This window comes from Simochromis diagramma, unplaced genomic scaffold (genome assembly GCF_900408965.1).
Source record: "Simochromis diagramma unplaced genomic scaffold, fSimDia1.1 OVJJ01000501.1, whole genome shotgun sequence".
In the NCBI taxonomy this organism is placed as follows: Eukaryota; Metazoa; Chordata; class Actinopteri; order Cichliformes; family Cichlidae; genus Simochromis; species Simochromis diagramma.
The window spans coordinates 3,835,436-3,851,143 of record NW_024387320.1 but is presented as its reverse complement, the minus strand read 5'-3'; the positions used below and the strand labels follow the sequence as shown (position 1 = coordinate 3,851,143).

The 15,708-nt window shown below is 39.0% G+C and overlaps 1 protein-coding gene across 1 annotated transcript; it reads right to left on the bottom strand.

Annotated features, from left to right (window-relative positions):
* Nucleotides 1–2,799: 2,799 nt before the first annotated feature.
* Nucleotides 2,800–14,224, bottom strand: ildr1b (immunoglobulin-like domain containing receptor 1b). The gene is made up of 8 exons (XM_040005745.1): nucleotides 13,953–14,224; nucleotides 11,559–11,729; nucleotides 9,232–9,381; nucleotides 9,013–9,132; nucleotides 8,755–8,901; nucleotides 6,928–7,053; nucleotides 4,646–5,514; nucleotides 2,800–4,125 (listed from the first exon to the last, which is right to left on the bottom strand). Exons 1-8 carry the CDS (start codon nucleotides 13,999–14,001, stop codon nucleotides 4,087–4,089), a joined length of 1,671 nt encoding a protein of 556 aa, XP_039861679.1. The 5' UTR covers nucleotides 14,002–14,224; the 3' UTR covers nucleotides 2,800–4,086.
* Nucleotides 14,225–15,708: the final 1,484 nt, after the last annotated feature.

The following is a 15,708-nucleotide window of genomic DNA, read 5'->3' as shown; positions in this document are numbered from 1 at the left end:
GGAGACAGCAGCTCAGCTGTGAAATTAGTGTTGTCTGGGGAAACGCAGAGTAACACATTTTTTTTTTAATGAGCTTTACATTCTGAAATATTTAGCACACAGACTGGCCTTAAGTATAACTCTGTCATGACAATACATTTTCTGAATTTAAGGTTAAACAATTTAAAGGAAATTATTATTAGGGAGGGAATAACAAACCCGACTGATGCTGATACAATCTTGTAGTTAAAGTGGGAGATGAAAAAGAAGCCAACAAGTATTGTTAGCTATAGGTTATAAATACTCTACTCCAAAATCTTGTGCACCTGGTTGTCAGACAATCGTGCCAGTATTTTCAGCTTTAATGGAGAATCTATAGTGGAAAAAAAGAATCCGCTCTACCTGGATTTGATTTTCATCCCCACATGGCGCTGTTATCTGGCTGCCACATAACGCCTCTGGAGAAGCCATTTCTTTTTCTACAGGACTCAGCTATGTTTGCTGGCACAAAACAGTTTTCTTTGCGTCACACAAACCCAGTCAGGTTGCGTGTTCTTCCAGGTAAGTTTTGCAAAAGTTCTGTTCCCAGTCATCAGTCATGTGTCTTCTGTGTGGCACCTGAATATCATCATAATTATAAAAATCACTGCCAAGGTAATCACAACCTTAATCATCCTGCAGCCCAGGCACTCACAATACGACTGACTCACTCACGTCAGTCTGCTATTCAGTTCTGCACCATGCCAGCCACCCACAACAACAACACAACTCACCTGTGCATTAGACTCCAGATAATTATAGGACATTAACTGATGTAACAACAGTTCACTGTCACTTGTTAGCAGAAGAGCAGATTGAAAGAGTAAAAAACGTAAGAACTTCAGAACATGAAATCAGACTTCCACGTTTGAAGGAATGAACTTTAAATGATTCTTTTCTCTTTGTATTACTCGGATTCAGACCTCCTATAGGTCCACTCTAAATGCTGAATATAGTTACTTGTTTTAATGTTAGAGTACAGCTTCTGTCTTTAACACCAAGTGAAGTCACCAGCAAAAGAGCACATGTTCTTTAGCAAAGATTAAACAAAGACAAGGTTAAATAAAACCTGATGTAACGTCATTGGTCTTCACTTCTATTGTGAGTTAAAGAGTCTTTGTGTCTTATTTACTGTGAAGTAACCGGGACATCCAGAGCCAGTTCGGCTCCCTCACTCTTTTTTTCCAAGGGTGAATGTAGCTGTTGATTATAATGTGGATTTGGGGTCCTGTGGGTTAATAAAATTATGACAAATGACACATCCAGGAAACCTTCTTTTACACAGTCATTGTCTCAGCCATCTGTATAAAGAGTAATATCACTCCTAGCTATAGTTTGACAAAATCAATATCTTTGAATTAGAGAGACGGTGCCATGTTTGTTTATTACTAGAGATGGCACGATACCACTTTTTTATGTCCGATACTGATATCATAAATTTGGATATCTGCTGATACCGATATGAATCCGATATAGTGTTTTTTAATTAAAACTGTTTTTTAAATATCTTGCTGCATTTTGTATAAGTTCAAATTCAAGTTTTTAAAAAACAAACAAACACTAAAGCTATTCTGTTATACCTGTATGCAAAAAATATACTGCACCCAAAATATTTCGTAGTTCAGCAATACTGATCAATCTAATAAACTTAAACCTACTCCATCCTCCCTATTCTGGTATTTTAAAGAGTAAGCAACCTAATTAATAGGGTTGCAAACTCCCAGCAAAAAAAAAAAAAATAGGGAACCACCCTCCACCTCATGATGCTTAATTGACGTAATCAACTTTAATTTGATGCAGTGTGAAAAAAAATGCACAGAAAGCCATTATTTTTCAAGAATAATTAAATAGATTCAACATCTTTCTTCAACAGAAGTGCAGACTGCACAGATGGTACCTTCCCAAAGGAAAAAGTACTATAGCTTACTAGGGTATATTAGACTTAATAGTTACTATATACAGTAATGGACTTCTATACATTTTACATCAGATTAAAACTTTGGGTGAAAGATTCAGATAATTAATTATTAAAAACTAGACATTTTAAATGAGAATAAGAAAGAAAAGTATGTCTTTGTGCCCCCCCCCCCCCCCCCCCCTTTTTTTTTTTTTTTCCTGTGAATGCCCTATCGGCCCCCCTGGCTAAACTTTGCTAGATCCGTCCCTGCAGTTACCAGCCGTCAGCTACGTAGAAAAAGATCCTGGTGTAGAAAGTAATATTAAATAAATTCTAACAACAGCTTATCAAGCTTAAACGTGCTGCTGTTGTTCAGCCGCTGGTTTCTTCTTTCTGGCGCGAAGTGGGCCAAAAACAAACAAGAGAGATGGACTCGCGACAGAAAAGCCGATCAGCTGATCATTGATCAGTTTCACGATTGAAGTAGCAGCAGGAGAGGGAGAGGGGGAGAGAGAGCCAGTCGCTCCATATATCCGTTGTTAAGCTTAACGCTGGAATGCTTTACAAACATTCAGAGATGAACTTACACACTGGCTTTACTTCTCTCTGGGATAACTTGGATTGGTAGCGAGGCTACAAATACACACAGCCGTTCTATCACCTGAGCACACTGCTCCAACGTGCAACGGTTATGAGCCGAGTTGCGCCATGTCGCAAGTTTTGTGAGGTGCTTTTTTGATATTTAATGGATCGGATTACATTTTTTATTTCTCTCCAATATCCGATCCAGTAATTTAGTTTATCAATACCGATACTTAATATCAGATCGGTACATCTCTATTTATTACTGTTTAATTCTTGATGAATACATTCATATTCCCTTTTTGCCCTTTTAACAATTCAAAAACTGAACATTAGCCACCTTTGTAGATCCAAAGCACCTGGCATTTGTTCAGCTGTGCGGAGACTGTGGTGGTAAAGTGGGCCATCTAAAAATCTGAAGGTTTGTGGTTTGATCCCTGGCTCCTCCTATCTGCATGCTGAAGTATCCTCTGGGAAAATACTGAACCCCGAATTGCCCCCGATGCATCCATCAGAGTGCGAGTGCAAATGTTAGACAAGGGTTAGGAAAAAACTGCTTGTAGGAATCTGTGTGTGATTGGGTGAATGAGGGTTGCAGTGCTCAGTCACTGTAAATAGGTGCTATATCCGGCCATTCATCAGATGTACTAAAAACTTGAATTACTTTCCTCCTACGTGGTTTAATATTTTACTCTCTTTTCTCAGGCAGTTCGATTGTGCTGTTGTAATGACTAATATGACTAAAACATTGCCACTGCAAACTATACTAGTTCATAATGCAAACTGATATGTGACTTTAGTATTCCAAATGTCCAAGTAATCCACTCACCCCTGAGGTAATGGGCTACTACAACAGGACTAATGAAATAAAATCCACGTCATGCAGGCAGTATTGTAAATATTTTATTAAAAACACATACTTTACAACAAAGCTACATCTCTATTTAAAAAAAAATCCAGTCACAATTATATTTTGGTGTGGGTGCATCCAGATATAAAAAACATCCACTAATCAGTCCATCTTCCTGCAAATGTAGTTTCCATTGCTACCGTTACTGCTTTATCCACGTACAATGGATTAAAAAAAATATGTATATATAAAAACAATTTTTAAATAGTGTAAGGAAGGCAAAAAAGAAATTACTGTAAAAAACAAACTTGACAGCAAAACAAAAATAAAAACAAATAAACACTGTATCTTTATTAAACTTATGCTTAACCAGGAAGTAAAACTAGAAAGTAGGAATCTCTTCTGCGAGTCCTGGATCTTTTTCAGCACAGGCACCTTTTTACAACGACAAACGTACTTAACCCAAAAAATCCATCACCACACGTAAGACAATTCAGGCGAACTAGGACAAGAATCACATACAATCATATTAATAACAATCAATAATATGATTTCATGCAGCTGCACATCACCTGCAGTATACACCATCACCCGCAGGGTACAATTATACTCATACAGTATATTTACACTACTAAATGAATCAACAACATCTTTGTTCCTTCCAGGTGACCAAACAGGCACCAACTTCTTTATCTTCATTTTTACCGTTTTCAAGAAAAGATCAAAAGACAGAAATGTTTCAGATGACTACAGTGGTGTTGCTATGGGAGCTTCGATCCTACGAGAGAAAAGTGAAAAAGGTGAAATTAGAATTTAAGATGAGGTAACGCACACAGGTAGAGAAAAGCACCAAGACATTAGAAGAAAATAAAAAATGAAAGTAGTTAAGACTAAATGAATGGCACTTCATCCACACCTTCAGGTATATTTGTAATCTTTACAAATCAGTCTTTTGCTTAATTAGCAATTAATTAAAAACCCCTAAATGCAGTTCTGTGAAATTGCCCGCTTTTATAGTTTTCTCATAGTTTTGCATAAAACCTCTTCAAACCATTTCATACACTGAATCATTTCAGTGTATGAAATGTATCCATTTTCTGTGTCCTCGGTCAGGATTCTAAACATATTTCAGTTAAAATACAATAACTCTGGAGTCGTTGTAGGATCACAGTGGTGCACTGACTGATACTGCCAACCTAAAGGTGTGGCTGGGATATTAAAAGCCATGCAAGATAAAAGAAGAATAAAAGGACACACCACTGGGTCAGAGTGTGTCACTAGCTGTGTGTGGATCTTACAGAAAGGCGGTCGTAGTTCTTCTGGTTGTTACTGCGTGGAGGCTGAATGTCGATGGAGTGGTAGCTGGGAGGCAACTCTGACCAGTCCCTCCCTTTTCCTCCTTTTCTTCTCATACTGTCCTCTTCATCTGAGCTCCAGGACCCGTTGCGGTGCAGGGGAGGCGAGTAGCTCCTCTGCCTACGAGGAGCTCTGCTTTGTAGCTCATCCATGAGGTCATCGCGACTTCGGGCACGGTGCCTGGACGAACTCCCTCTCTCGTTCCTTGAACTCCTGTGAGATGCTCTTCCCCGCCTGTTGTCCCTATCCGAATCATCAATGTAATCACGCAGGATTCCCCGCCTGGGAGGAGACGCACTTCTGTATCTGTCTCTTGATCCACGACTGTGGATCAAGAGACCACCTGCTGAGCGGTTGGTACTCCCACTGGACTGGCTGGACATCCTGAGAGCCCCCCTAGCTCCATCTCCACCACCAGGGCCCCTGCGTGAAGAAAAGCTGGGTACACGCTGGATAATAGGAGGCAGGGTGATCACTCTTCTCTCCATCCCTCTCGTCCCCATCCCATCCAGTGCTGACAACACACTCGGAGGCCCTGGTGTGTAGGAAACTTGTGGAGGAGCATGCTGAGCCTGTAATGGAGGCACATTCTGGACAGCATGAGGAGCCATCCCTGGTGCAATGACATCAAGCCCTCTCACTTGATTCTCGAAGTATTCCAACACCTGGTTGTTACCATGAATGCTGCCACGCACACTGCTGTTGCCATAGTGTAAAGGAGGAGGTGGCGGCTGCTGCTGTAGGCCCATGGGTGACAGCTGCATGGGAGCCATGGCAAAGTTGTGCTTGTTTGGGTAGTCTGAGTATGAATCTGAAACCAAACTGACAGCGATTAAGAAGATAAACAACAACTGTTGAACCTACATGAACTCAAGTTATTCTCTGGACATTTGAAGGGAGGAGTATTGTTTAGAGGAGTATTGCCAAATTTGTACACAAACAAGGAATTTGTCGCAGTGTCATGATGCAAAAAACAGTGGTACAGAAATAGAACATATGGTATTTGCAGTATATGTATATATATATTACAAACACACAGAAAAGGAATATATACTAACTACCTAGAGATACAGATATACAGAGTACAACTAGAAAATAAGAAATAAGTAAGCCTACGATTAAGTGCTTTAACTGAATCTGGTGTGCAATGTTGTTATAGGCTGACTAAATAAGGTTGTTATTGTAGCATGTAGTCCAACAGCCTGGGGAAAGAAACTATTCTCATGCCGTGAGATGTCTGTTCTGCAAGGTGCATGAGTGCACAGGGAAGGCAGGGGCGGGCCCAATTACATTAAGAGATTTGATTGAGCAATCCAGTGTCAGTAATGAAAATGAACGAATGGGCTGCTGTCAGTGCTTGTAGGGCCGGTGCATATGTGTTGCATGTAAACGTTTTACAATGAAAGGCATTGTGACCACTGAAATGCTCACATGAGGTGTTGAACCAGTATTAAACACAGACTGTATAAAAAAGACAAAGCCAGTACAGAAGATTCTTAAACCAATATTCTTTCTATTGGCCAGCAGGGGGCAACTCCTCTGACTGCAAAGAGAAATCAGACTGTATATAATTTTACCGAATAACTATTCTTGCTTTATTGCCTTAGTAAACATTTTTCTGTTTACGTGCTCAATCACTTGTTTCAACACTTCCTGAATACAACATGAAGTTTATTTTGTGATTTATCATCAGCTTTAAAGTAAAAGAGAAGATGAAGCAGAATATGTTTCAGGTCAGGGCTAAATTATCACGATGCATGTTGTACGAACATGCAGTGCCCTCCGTTTCTGACTAATATCAAATCCAGATTTAAAAAAATACAAACAGGTGTGAAAAAGCAAGAGTGCACAAACCAATGAGGGAGCTTTGAATCGTCTTTTATGTACAGTCTATGGTTTTAACGCTGTTAGAGTAACACAGATACACACAGGGCAGCAAGAGCAGATTCCAAAAATTGAGGCTTCTTGCAAAAAAAGAGTTCACGTGGTGGAAACAAACCACATTACAACCAGAGGTAAAATCAATAAATAAATAATAATAAGGGCATGACTGCAATACAAGCCTGCTTCAAAGGCTTGTATTGCAGATCTGCTACCTTCACCAGCTGAAGTGAATAAAAGCTCTGATGCCCATATTCAGAATTCCACATTGTTTGGGGGTTTATTTTACGTCATTGCAAATAAAGGATTAAGGACAAGTCTTATTGTGCTTTCCCTCACTCACCTGAATACAGAATGGGAACGCCCTGGGAGGAAGCATTGGAGCTGATGGGAGCATAAATGGGCTGACCATTCATCCAGGGTAACATTGCTTTCCGAGCTTCTTTCAGCATCTTGTGCTCCATCACAGCTGAAGTCAAAGCACACGGAGCAAGCAGTTCAAAAAGACTGATATAGGTACTTAACCAGCAGATACTGATTTACAGCAGAGGGTAATAATAATACTGCTTGTTTTTAAAGTACACTGGACCATCTCAGTAAATATTCTGTCTTAAAACAAACTGAGGGGAATTTCAGCTTACATTTCTTTACTAATGTATTTCCTCTTTTGTAGCATGCCGTGAGAAGGGCACATAATTACAATGTGTTTGCAGAGTGCATATTTCACATATTTTCGAGAACACACAGGGCTGCACACACACACAGGATTATATGAAACACAATGACACATCTGGCAGCTGCGGCGACCTTCAAAAGAACAGTGCTGCATACCATTTACAATTCATGTCCTGGTCAAACATTTAGAAATTTTTCTCTATGGATTTTAAATTTGTTTGATCTATATCTACTCATAATAACTCTCTTTATCTTAGACTACAGACTTACTTAAAAATAATTAAACAGTTTAAAATTGCAAAATGGTTTATGCAGTAATAATGAGATACGGCGTATGGGTTCTCTCCATGCACTGTGGTTTCCTCCGATGGTACAAATACATGTTTATTAAAAACTTGTGAAACATTAAACTTTTAACTAATGCCTGATTTAGACTTCTGCAGGGAGCCATTGCAGAGATCTACGTAAGTCGCCGACGTCATTGCCCACATTTATACTTTTAAGTGGCTATGTGTTATTTACCATGTAGTCGTATCCCAGTGTTTTATATACAGTGTTGGGGAGTAACGGAATACATGTACCAGCGTTACGTATTTAAAATAAAAAATATGAGTAACTGTATTCCGTTACAATTTCCGTTTAAATAGGTGGTAATCAGAATACAGTTACTTTGTGGAAATAAATAGAATACACGGCGGTCATTTCTTGTTTCATATGTTAGCCTATGCCCACTCTATGCCTTCTCCAATTTTGGTGATTAAAAACAGTTGGGTGCAGGTTTAGCTCAGTTGGATGAGCATGTAATCATATGTCGTATAGCTGAGAGAGGCCGGCCTGGGTTTGAGTGCAACCTGCGGACTTTTTTTACTCAGTTTCCATTCAGGATTAATACATTTTCTCTGATTCTGATTGCTGGAAATCCAAACAAAACACACAATAACAGGCTCTAATGTAAGCGTCCTGTTAATGTTGGTGGCGTCAGTTACATGGACCCAGAGCCAGCATTTCTTACTTGGCCACCACATCATAAGAAGAATGGGATGGGTAAAACTTCAGTATCTTCGGTGTACTATTGCTGTGTGATTTTTATTACTATTAATGAAGGCTACTTACCACCAAGCTAACACTGTTAGCTGGCGTTGGCTGAGGTTAGTCCATAGACTGCAGACTGTTAGGCCGTTTCTAAATACTCAAGTACGCAAGTCCATACTCGCCTTTTCGCTAGTACGGACTTCGGAAGTTCACACAGGAGTCCGGACTTCCCGAGAACGCAGCGCGATCGTTCTACAATTGGAACGGCAGTGTACTTGATGAGCTATGACGTAGATTTCCAGCTGAAGCCTATTCAGCTGCAGTATTTCTACTTTGCCACATAGTTACATGTTTGAATACTTTTCTGGCAACAGAAGTCTCTTTCTCATGATTTAGTGAAGTGAATCTTCCACATGTAGAGCTACAGCTAAAAATGTACAATCCAAAAAAGCATTTCTTCTACCTTTTTCTGGACAGCAGCATGTCCGAGGACAACAAGGGCAGCGGACGTAGCAGCAACAATTCTGCGGGCAGCACTGACAGCAGCATATGCAAAAGAGCATGATGAGCAGGAGACCACCGATGATGATTAACAGGACCGTCAGCCAGTCTGGAGCAAGTGACAGTAAAACATAATTACTGACAACATTACTGATATAGCAGTATATTTTACATTTTACTACCTCAAATAACTCGACTTGAAGCGACTGAGGGGACTTACGGAAAACGATGAGCTTGACTTCACGATCCGAGTCCCCTGTTGTGTCACCGGGAGCATCAATGGTGCAAAAATACACACCGTTATCCCACCACATCACCTCAGTGATGACCAGATCAGCAGCTGTTGTCAGAAAACATCACATTAGTCTGAAATGTGAAAGAAATTGAAATACATTTAGACTGTACTGCAGCATTATAGTTATGATGTAATCAAACATACTGTTTCGAATTGTAATTCTGCGGTTCCTGTATTCCGCACCCAGGATGGGCTCATTGATGCCCCGTTTCTGGATGACAGTACGAACGGTGCGCTGGCGGTCCGGGCAGTCATTGGAGGGGTCCTGACCGAGCTGCAGAGCTGCCTGATAGGCTTTAGGAAAAAAAGGAAATTATTTAAATAGGAATAAAAGTACATAGTTTCTTTCTAACTCTTTGCACTGTACAATTACAGCTACAATATGCTGCTTAAACCACTGAAAAACAGTCTGATAGGAATTAAAAATATGAAGGAAAATTAAACAGTACACACAAAGATTAAAAACACACAGCTGATGCCTCAAACCTCTGTAAAATAAAAAAAATACAATTTTTATTTTAATTTTTATGAAAATATGCATAATGCAGAGCCTTGCAGGCTGAAATTAGACATGTCTGTAATTCCGTATGTGTTGGTGTGAAAAGGAATGCAAGGATCGGGTGTGTCTATATGCACACCACACTGAAACAGGGCAAACACAATGGAACCACTGCACGCTTGTCATGATCTCTGGTGTGGACCCTGGGATTTTCAGCGGTGTCGGGTTGTGGGTTTTTTGTTTTTGTATTCTTTGATATTCATAATGGTTTCCCCTCTATTTGTATTTGTATTTTCTTGGTCTCTTTATGTTTTCTTGTTTTGTGCTTCTTAAGCACATGCTGGAGGTTAATTCCTGTTTTACTTGAAGATTAGTTTTGTTCCCTGTCTGTCCTCCCCTGATACCCTGGTTGCTTTCACCTTTTGTTGATTAGTTTTCACATCTCACTTCTCATCTGTGTCCCATCCCCCATCAGTCCTTTGTGTATAAATAATCCTGATTACACTTTTTCTTTTATTGTGCTGTCACTGTATCCCTGGGGTTTTTCCCTGGAAACTTTGGATGTCATTTGTTATCTCGCTGTGGATTTTGTACTTTGAATTTAGCCATGAACCTAAAAAGGTTGGTTTTTGTTTTCTTAGGTTTTACATTTGGGTCCTTTACTAACAACCATAGTAATACTTAGCCCAAAGTTAAAACTCAGATATGCAATGTTTGGATCCACTGTGCATCTTTCTGTTTGTCAAAATATTTTTGAAAATTACTGTTGACTTATTTGAAATGTTGTCCAGCTGAATTAAATTTTAATTAGTGACTTTTTGAATAACTTGTGTCGTGTTCAGGGTGCTCCCCACCTCTCACCCGGGGCTCAAGGCTCTCACAACCAGGGCCCTACGCTACAAAGCAAGATCAACATACTTAAGTTATCTTTCCGTTATCTGGAGTCACTTAAACTAACACTGGCAATCTGGATAAGCATTCAGTGAATCTGGTTATCAGCTCACTAAGTAAACCCATCGTTTCAACTGCTTGCTGACGTGAAAGTGGCAGCATCTGAGTAACCCCACTGATGGGTACCGGGAGCAGAGCGGCTAATGTTGAATGGAAGATGAAAACTATAATATTAGAAACATATTATTTATCAAAGTTATTACATTTTTATATTTTCTAATTAGTTTTTATTTTTATTTCATTTTGATTTTAACTCACTCGCTTTTAATTCATTTCAGTGTCAGTTAACTTGCAGAGCGGGTTTGTCTCAGATTAGTTTTGAATTATTGAAAATGTTTTATATATATATATATATATATATATATATATGAAAATAGGGAAAACATACTGTTTGATAACATTTTGAAAAATTTACTTACCTTTTTGTGCACAGATAGCTACAACTGATTTACTTTGCTGTTAAGACTGGTTTGTATCAGGATCTAAGTCAATATTGAATACATTTTTGGTAAATTATGAAAGACTTGCATATTTGAATCCTTTGGTCTACAATAATAGAAACACAGGACTCTGAGACCAGAAAAGGGAGTTCATATCCTGAATCCTGCGCGGCAAAGATTGGAGCAACAAAAGGAAAGAAAAAGGGGTCAAAGTTTCAGTTAAATATTAAACAAGGTGATCCACAGGAGTCATTCATCCAGTCGGGCTGAAGACTAGAACTGTAAAAGCAGAAATTACTGCCTTGCTGGTATACGCCTTCACCAGCAAGTCACGTTGCAGTTTTTGTCAACACAAAATTATAAAAGTATTTTAACTGAAGAACAAAGGTGATTCTAATAAAACAAACGCTGTGGCCATTACAAAGCTGGAAAGTGCTTCAGGCGTGGATGCTGACAAAATGAAACTACAAACTATGAACACACCAACAAAGCACAGAAAGAGTCTAATCTGTTAATATCTGCTCATTTTAAAGTACGTGTATCAACAACATACCATCCTCTTCTTCCACCTGTAGTCTCACCTGTGGAGTAGTAATCCAGTACGGGGTCTTTACAGAAGGATTTGAACTTCCAGGAGACCAGGACGTCCTGCTGGTTCGCTGAGGTTGAGTAGTCACAGCGCAGAATCACAGAAGCAAACAGCATCGTCCTCCTCTCCGTCTCTGGAACATTCACTGTAACGGACAGCAGCTCTGACACAGGAAGGGAGAACGGTGAGATTGGACTTTAAAAACTTAAACAGCAACAACTGATTTGACACACACACAATTGAAATTGATATTCCATCAGCCAAAAAAAAAAGACCTCGTGCGATGGCTGCTGAGTGATGGATTGAAAAGAATCTGACCAAACTGGTTAACAGTTTACGCTTGAAATGCTTAACTGTGCGCAGATTGTACTCTATTATTACAAGTAATAACAGCCTTCAGTCATGATCTATAATGGCAAGTTTTGGAAAACAAGCTGATGACAAAAAACATCTGCTGATGGACAAATGTATCAGTTAAAGTTAAAGGTAAAAACTTTCTCCTCAGTTATTCTTGAACGATGCCAGCTTTACTCAGTAGATTTATATCTCAAAATACTCAAAAAACAAGTCCGCAATCAGTTATTTTCCACAGTTTATTATCTTTGTTATAAACTAAAATTTGTTGATGCACTAAATGTTAGGAACTATGTGAAAAATGTCTTTAAACCATTTCTGCAGTTAATATTGCGAGTCTTCTTTTTAGAGATTGTTCAATCCAAAACTTAATATCTTCTCATCACAGAGCCATTTTTAAACTGAAGAAGACACTTGCTAATAATAATAATATGAATTTGAATTTATCTCCTCACTATACAAATACTGAATACTGAATACATGATACTGAATTACAAGTTGTAGATTTTCTGGTTCCTATATGTCAGGCTAACATGTAAATGAGCAAAACCCAGTAGGAAGACACTTAGGAGCAGAAACTATGTTTATATTTCTACTTATAGTTGAAGTTGCTTCTTTTATTGAATTTTAGTTGAAAAAAATTGGCTAGAACTGAAACCCCTAGAAACACAAACAGCAAGTATTCAACTCACTGCAGAAACACATGGGAAGACATGCAAAACAGCCAAAATATTATGCAAAAGAACTCAAAAATGCAGAAATGGCAGGAACAACCATGAAGATGACCACGAACAGACGCAAGGTAAACAAAATCTAACCATAAAGTGATACAAAATCATGCAAAATATCTGCAAGATGCATTGTTAGAGATTCAAAAAACTTTTAATTGCAATCTGATGACAAATCCTTTGAGTTTGTGATGTCTGCCGGTTATTGCCACTATTTGTACAAGCTTTTGAGACTTGCATTTCCATCACAATAGTTCTTCGTTCCGGTTAATATAAGGTTGTTCAAATTCAAAGATCAGTTAGTTACCTTATATTGTAGTTGATAATTCAACACAGTTTTTGTGGTGCAAAAAAAGGCAAAATTGCAAATTAAACACTTCTAAGAAATACTTTGAACAATAACTGAGCATTTCTGACTTCAGGAATATTTATAGCAGGACTAATAAATGATTACTGGTGTTTAAAAATAAACTGACTACAAAGTGTTTGTAGTCTAAACAAGGCATCTTCAAATTACTTGTTTTCATTGACCAACAGTTTAAAAACAGTTTCACTAACGGTGGAGAACAAAAGAGAATATTTGCAATTATTTCCTGCTCCCCTTTGTGTCATTAAAAAAATCAAACACAACCTGTTTAGATTAACTGTCATTTTGGACAAATTTAAGTTACAGGAAGTCATGATGGGTATTTTAACCAGTCTGTGATACAAGTGGAAAGCAGGTTACTAAAATGATACGTGATAATTAAGTCAGTTGCAGTGCTACTTATCTGACAAAGATTATTTTTTACTGTGTGTTGACATAATGTGATACATTCAGTGTAAAGGGGGTAAAGATTGCACAGTATTACACTAGGCCACACCCGTGACCATGGAGTGGTTTAAGGGTAGAATAATCGGATTTAAAAAGTTTAAAATGGTCTGTATCTGTTATTTTGACTCATTAATTCAAATAAGTCCTCAATTATAGATGACAGACCGCTGACAGTAAATTATTATTATTAAACTGTTAGCTGAAAGTTCCTTTCCTTTAAAAATCAATAAAAACTCAAAAAAGAGAGGGGTTAACATAAACGTCGCCTTAGCCCTCTTTTGTTTACAGCAACTTAAACAAACCCCCACGAAAAAGTAGTGGAGCGGTCACGTGACCACAGGTCGGCCTTGTCCTGTTTACACCTGCCAATAATTAACTTTTAAAAATTACTGCTAGTTTCGACTTTTTTGCTTTAGTCGACGCACACCTCCATATAGCGACATGTATGAGGGAGAAAGTGCGTTTGCTGGAGAAACCTTTAAAGCCTCACCTGTTGGCAGGCGAACCAGCAGAAGCGCCATCAGGATCATATTTCGCATCTTGCTGCTCTGTATCCTCCCGCGGAAGCTCGACTTCTTTTACCGACTGAAAATCCACAAAAATCCGGAATGTTTGTAGGAAACCGCCTCGCACGCGCCGCTGCACATACTAACGAGACTTCAGTTAAGCTACAACGTCAGCCCGCTCGGCTGTGCGGCTCGTTTGCGATGAGAGGCGAGTAGTTACAACGTAACAACCGACAACCTTCCAGTAAAGAGGCGAATCATCCCCCCTCCCCGCTGGCCCGTTCCTCCACACTGCTCCAGGTGACATCAGTGGCCCCGCCCCCTTTGGCAGGTGCCGCAACAAGGAAAGAGAAAGACAGAAATAGGACGATACCGAGATAAGCTTAATATACGTTGTATGACACTGGATACTGTTGCTCATGTGAAAAATAGACCCACATAGCTTAAGCAGATAACTCATAGACAACTGGAGAGGAAGAGCTGGAGAGGAAATGGGCAAATTTAGAGCAAATATAGAAGATCATCCTTTAGCCTAGAGAATCAGTTTGCTGCTTTATAAGAAAGAACTCCGTAAAGCTAGAAAAATCTTACTATTCATCATTAATTGAAGAAAATAAGAACAACCCTAGGTTTCTCTTCAGCACTGTAGCCAGGCTGACAAAAAGTCAGAGCACTGTTGAGCCAACTCTTTAATGTTAACTAGTAATGACTTCATTAACTTCTTCACAAATAAAATTTTAACCATTAGAGAAAAAATTACTCATAATCATCTCACAGATGTAATATTATCTGCAGCTACTGTCAGCACCACTGACATTAATTTAGAGTCTTTTTCTCCAAATGATCTTTCTGAGTTAATTTCAGTAATTACTTCCTCCAAATTATCAACATGTCTTTTAGATACCATTCCTACAAGACTGCTTAAAGAAGTCCTGCCATTAATTAATGCTTCAATGCTTCAAGCTATCTCTAATAATCAGCTACATACCAAGGGCCTTCAAGCTGGCTGTAGTTAAACCGTTGCTTAAAAGGCCGTGTCTTGACCCAATGGTCAATCTTCATTCCTTTCATATCAAAAATTCTTGAAAGAGTAGCTGTCAAAGATCTCATAGATCATCTGCAGAGGAATGGCTTATTTGAAGAGTTTCAGTCAGGTTTCAGAGCCCATCACAGCACAGAAACAGCTTTAGTGAAGGTTACAAATGATCTTCGTATGGCCTCTGACAGTGGACTCATCTCTGTCCTGCTAGACCTCAGTGCAGCTTTCGATACTGTTGACCATAATATACTATTAGAGCGATTAGAGCACGCTGTAAGTATTACAGGTACTGCGCTGCAGTTGTTTGTATCATATCTATCTAACAGACTCCTCTTCACACACTGAGGTTAATTATGGAGTTCCACAGGGTTCAGTGCTAGGACCAATTCTACTTACATTATACATGCTTCCCTTAGGCCGTATCGTCAGAAGGCATAGCATACATTTTCACTGCTAGGAATGTCTTAAAGACATAAAGACCTGGATGGCCGCTAACTTTTTGCTCCTTAATTCAGATAAAGCTAAGGTTATTGTACTCGGCCCTGAAAATCTTAGAAACATGGTATCTAACCTGATTCTTACTTTGGATGGCATTACCTTGGCATCCAGTAACACTGTGAGTGACCTTGGAGTCATTTTTGACCAGGATATGTCCTTCAATGCACATATTAAACAAATATGTAGGACTGCTTTTTTCCATT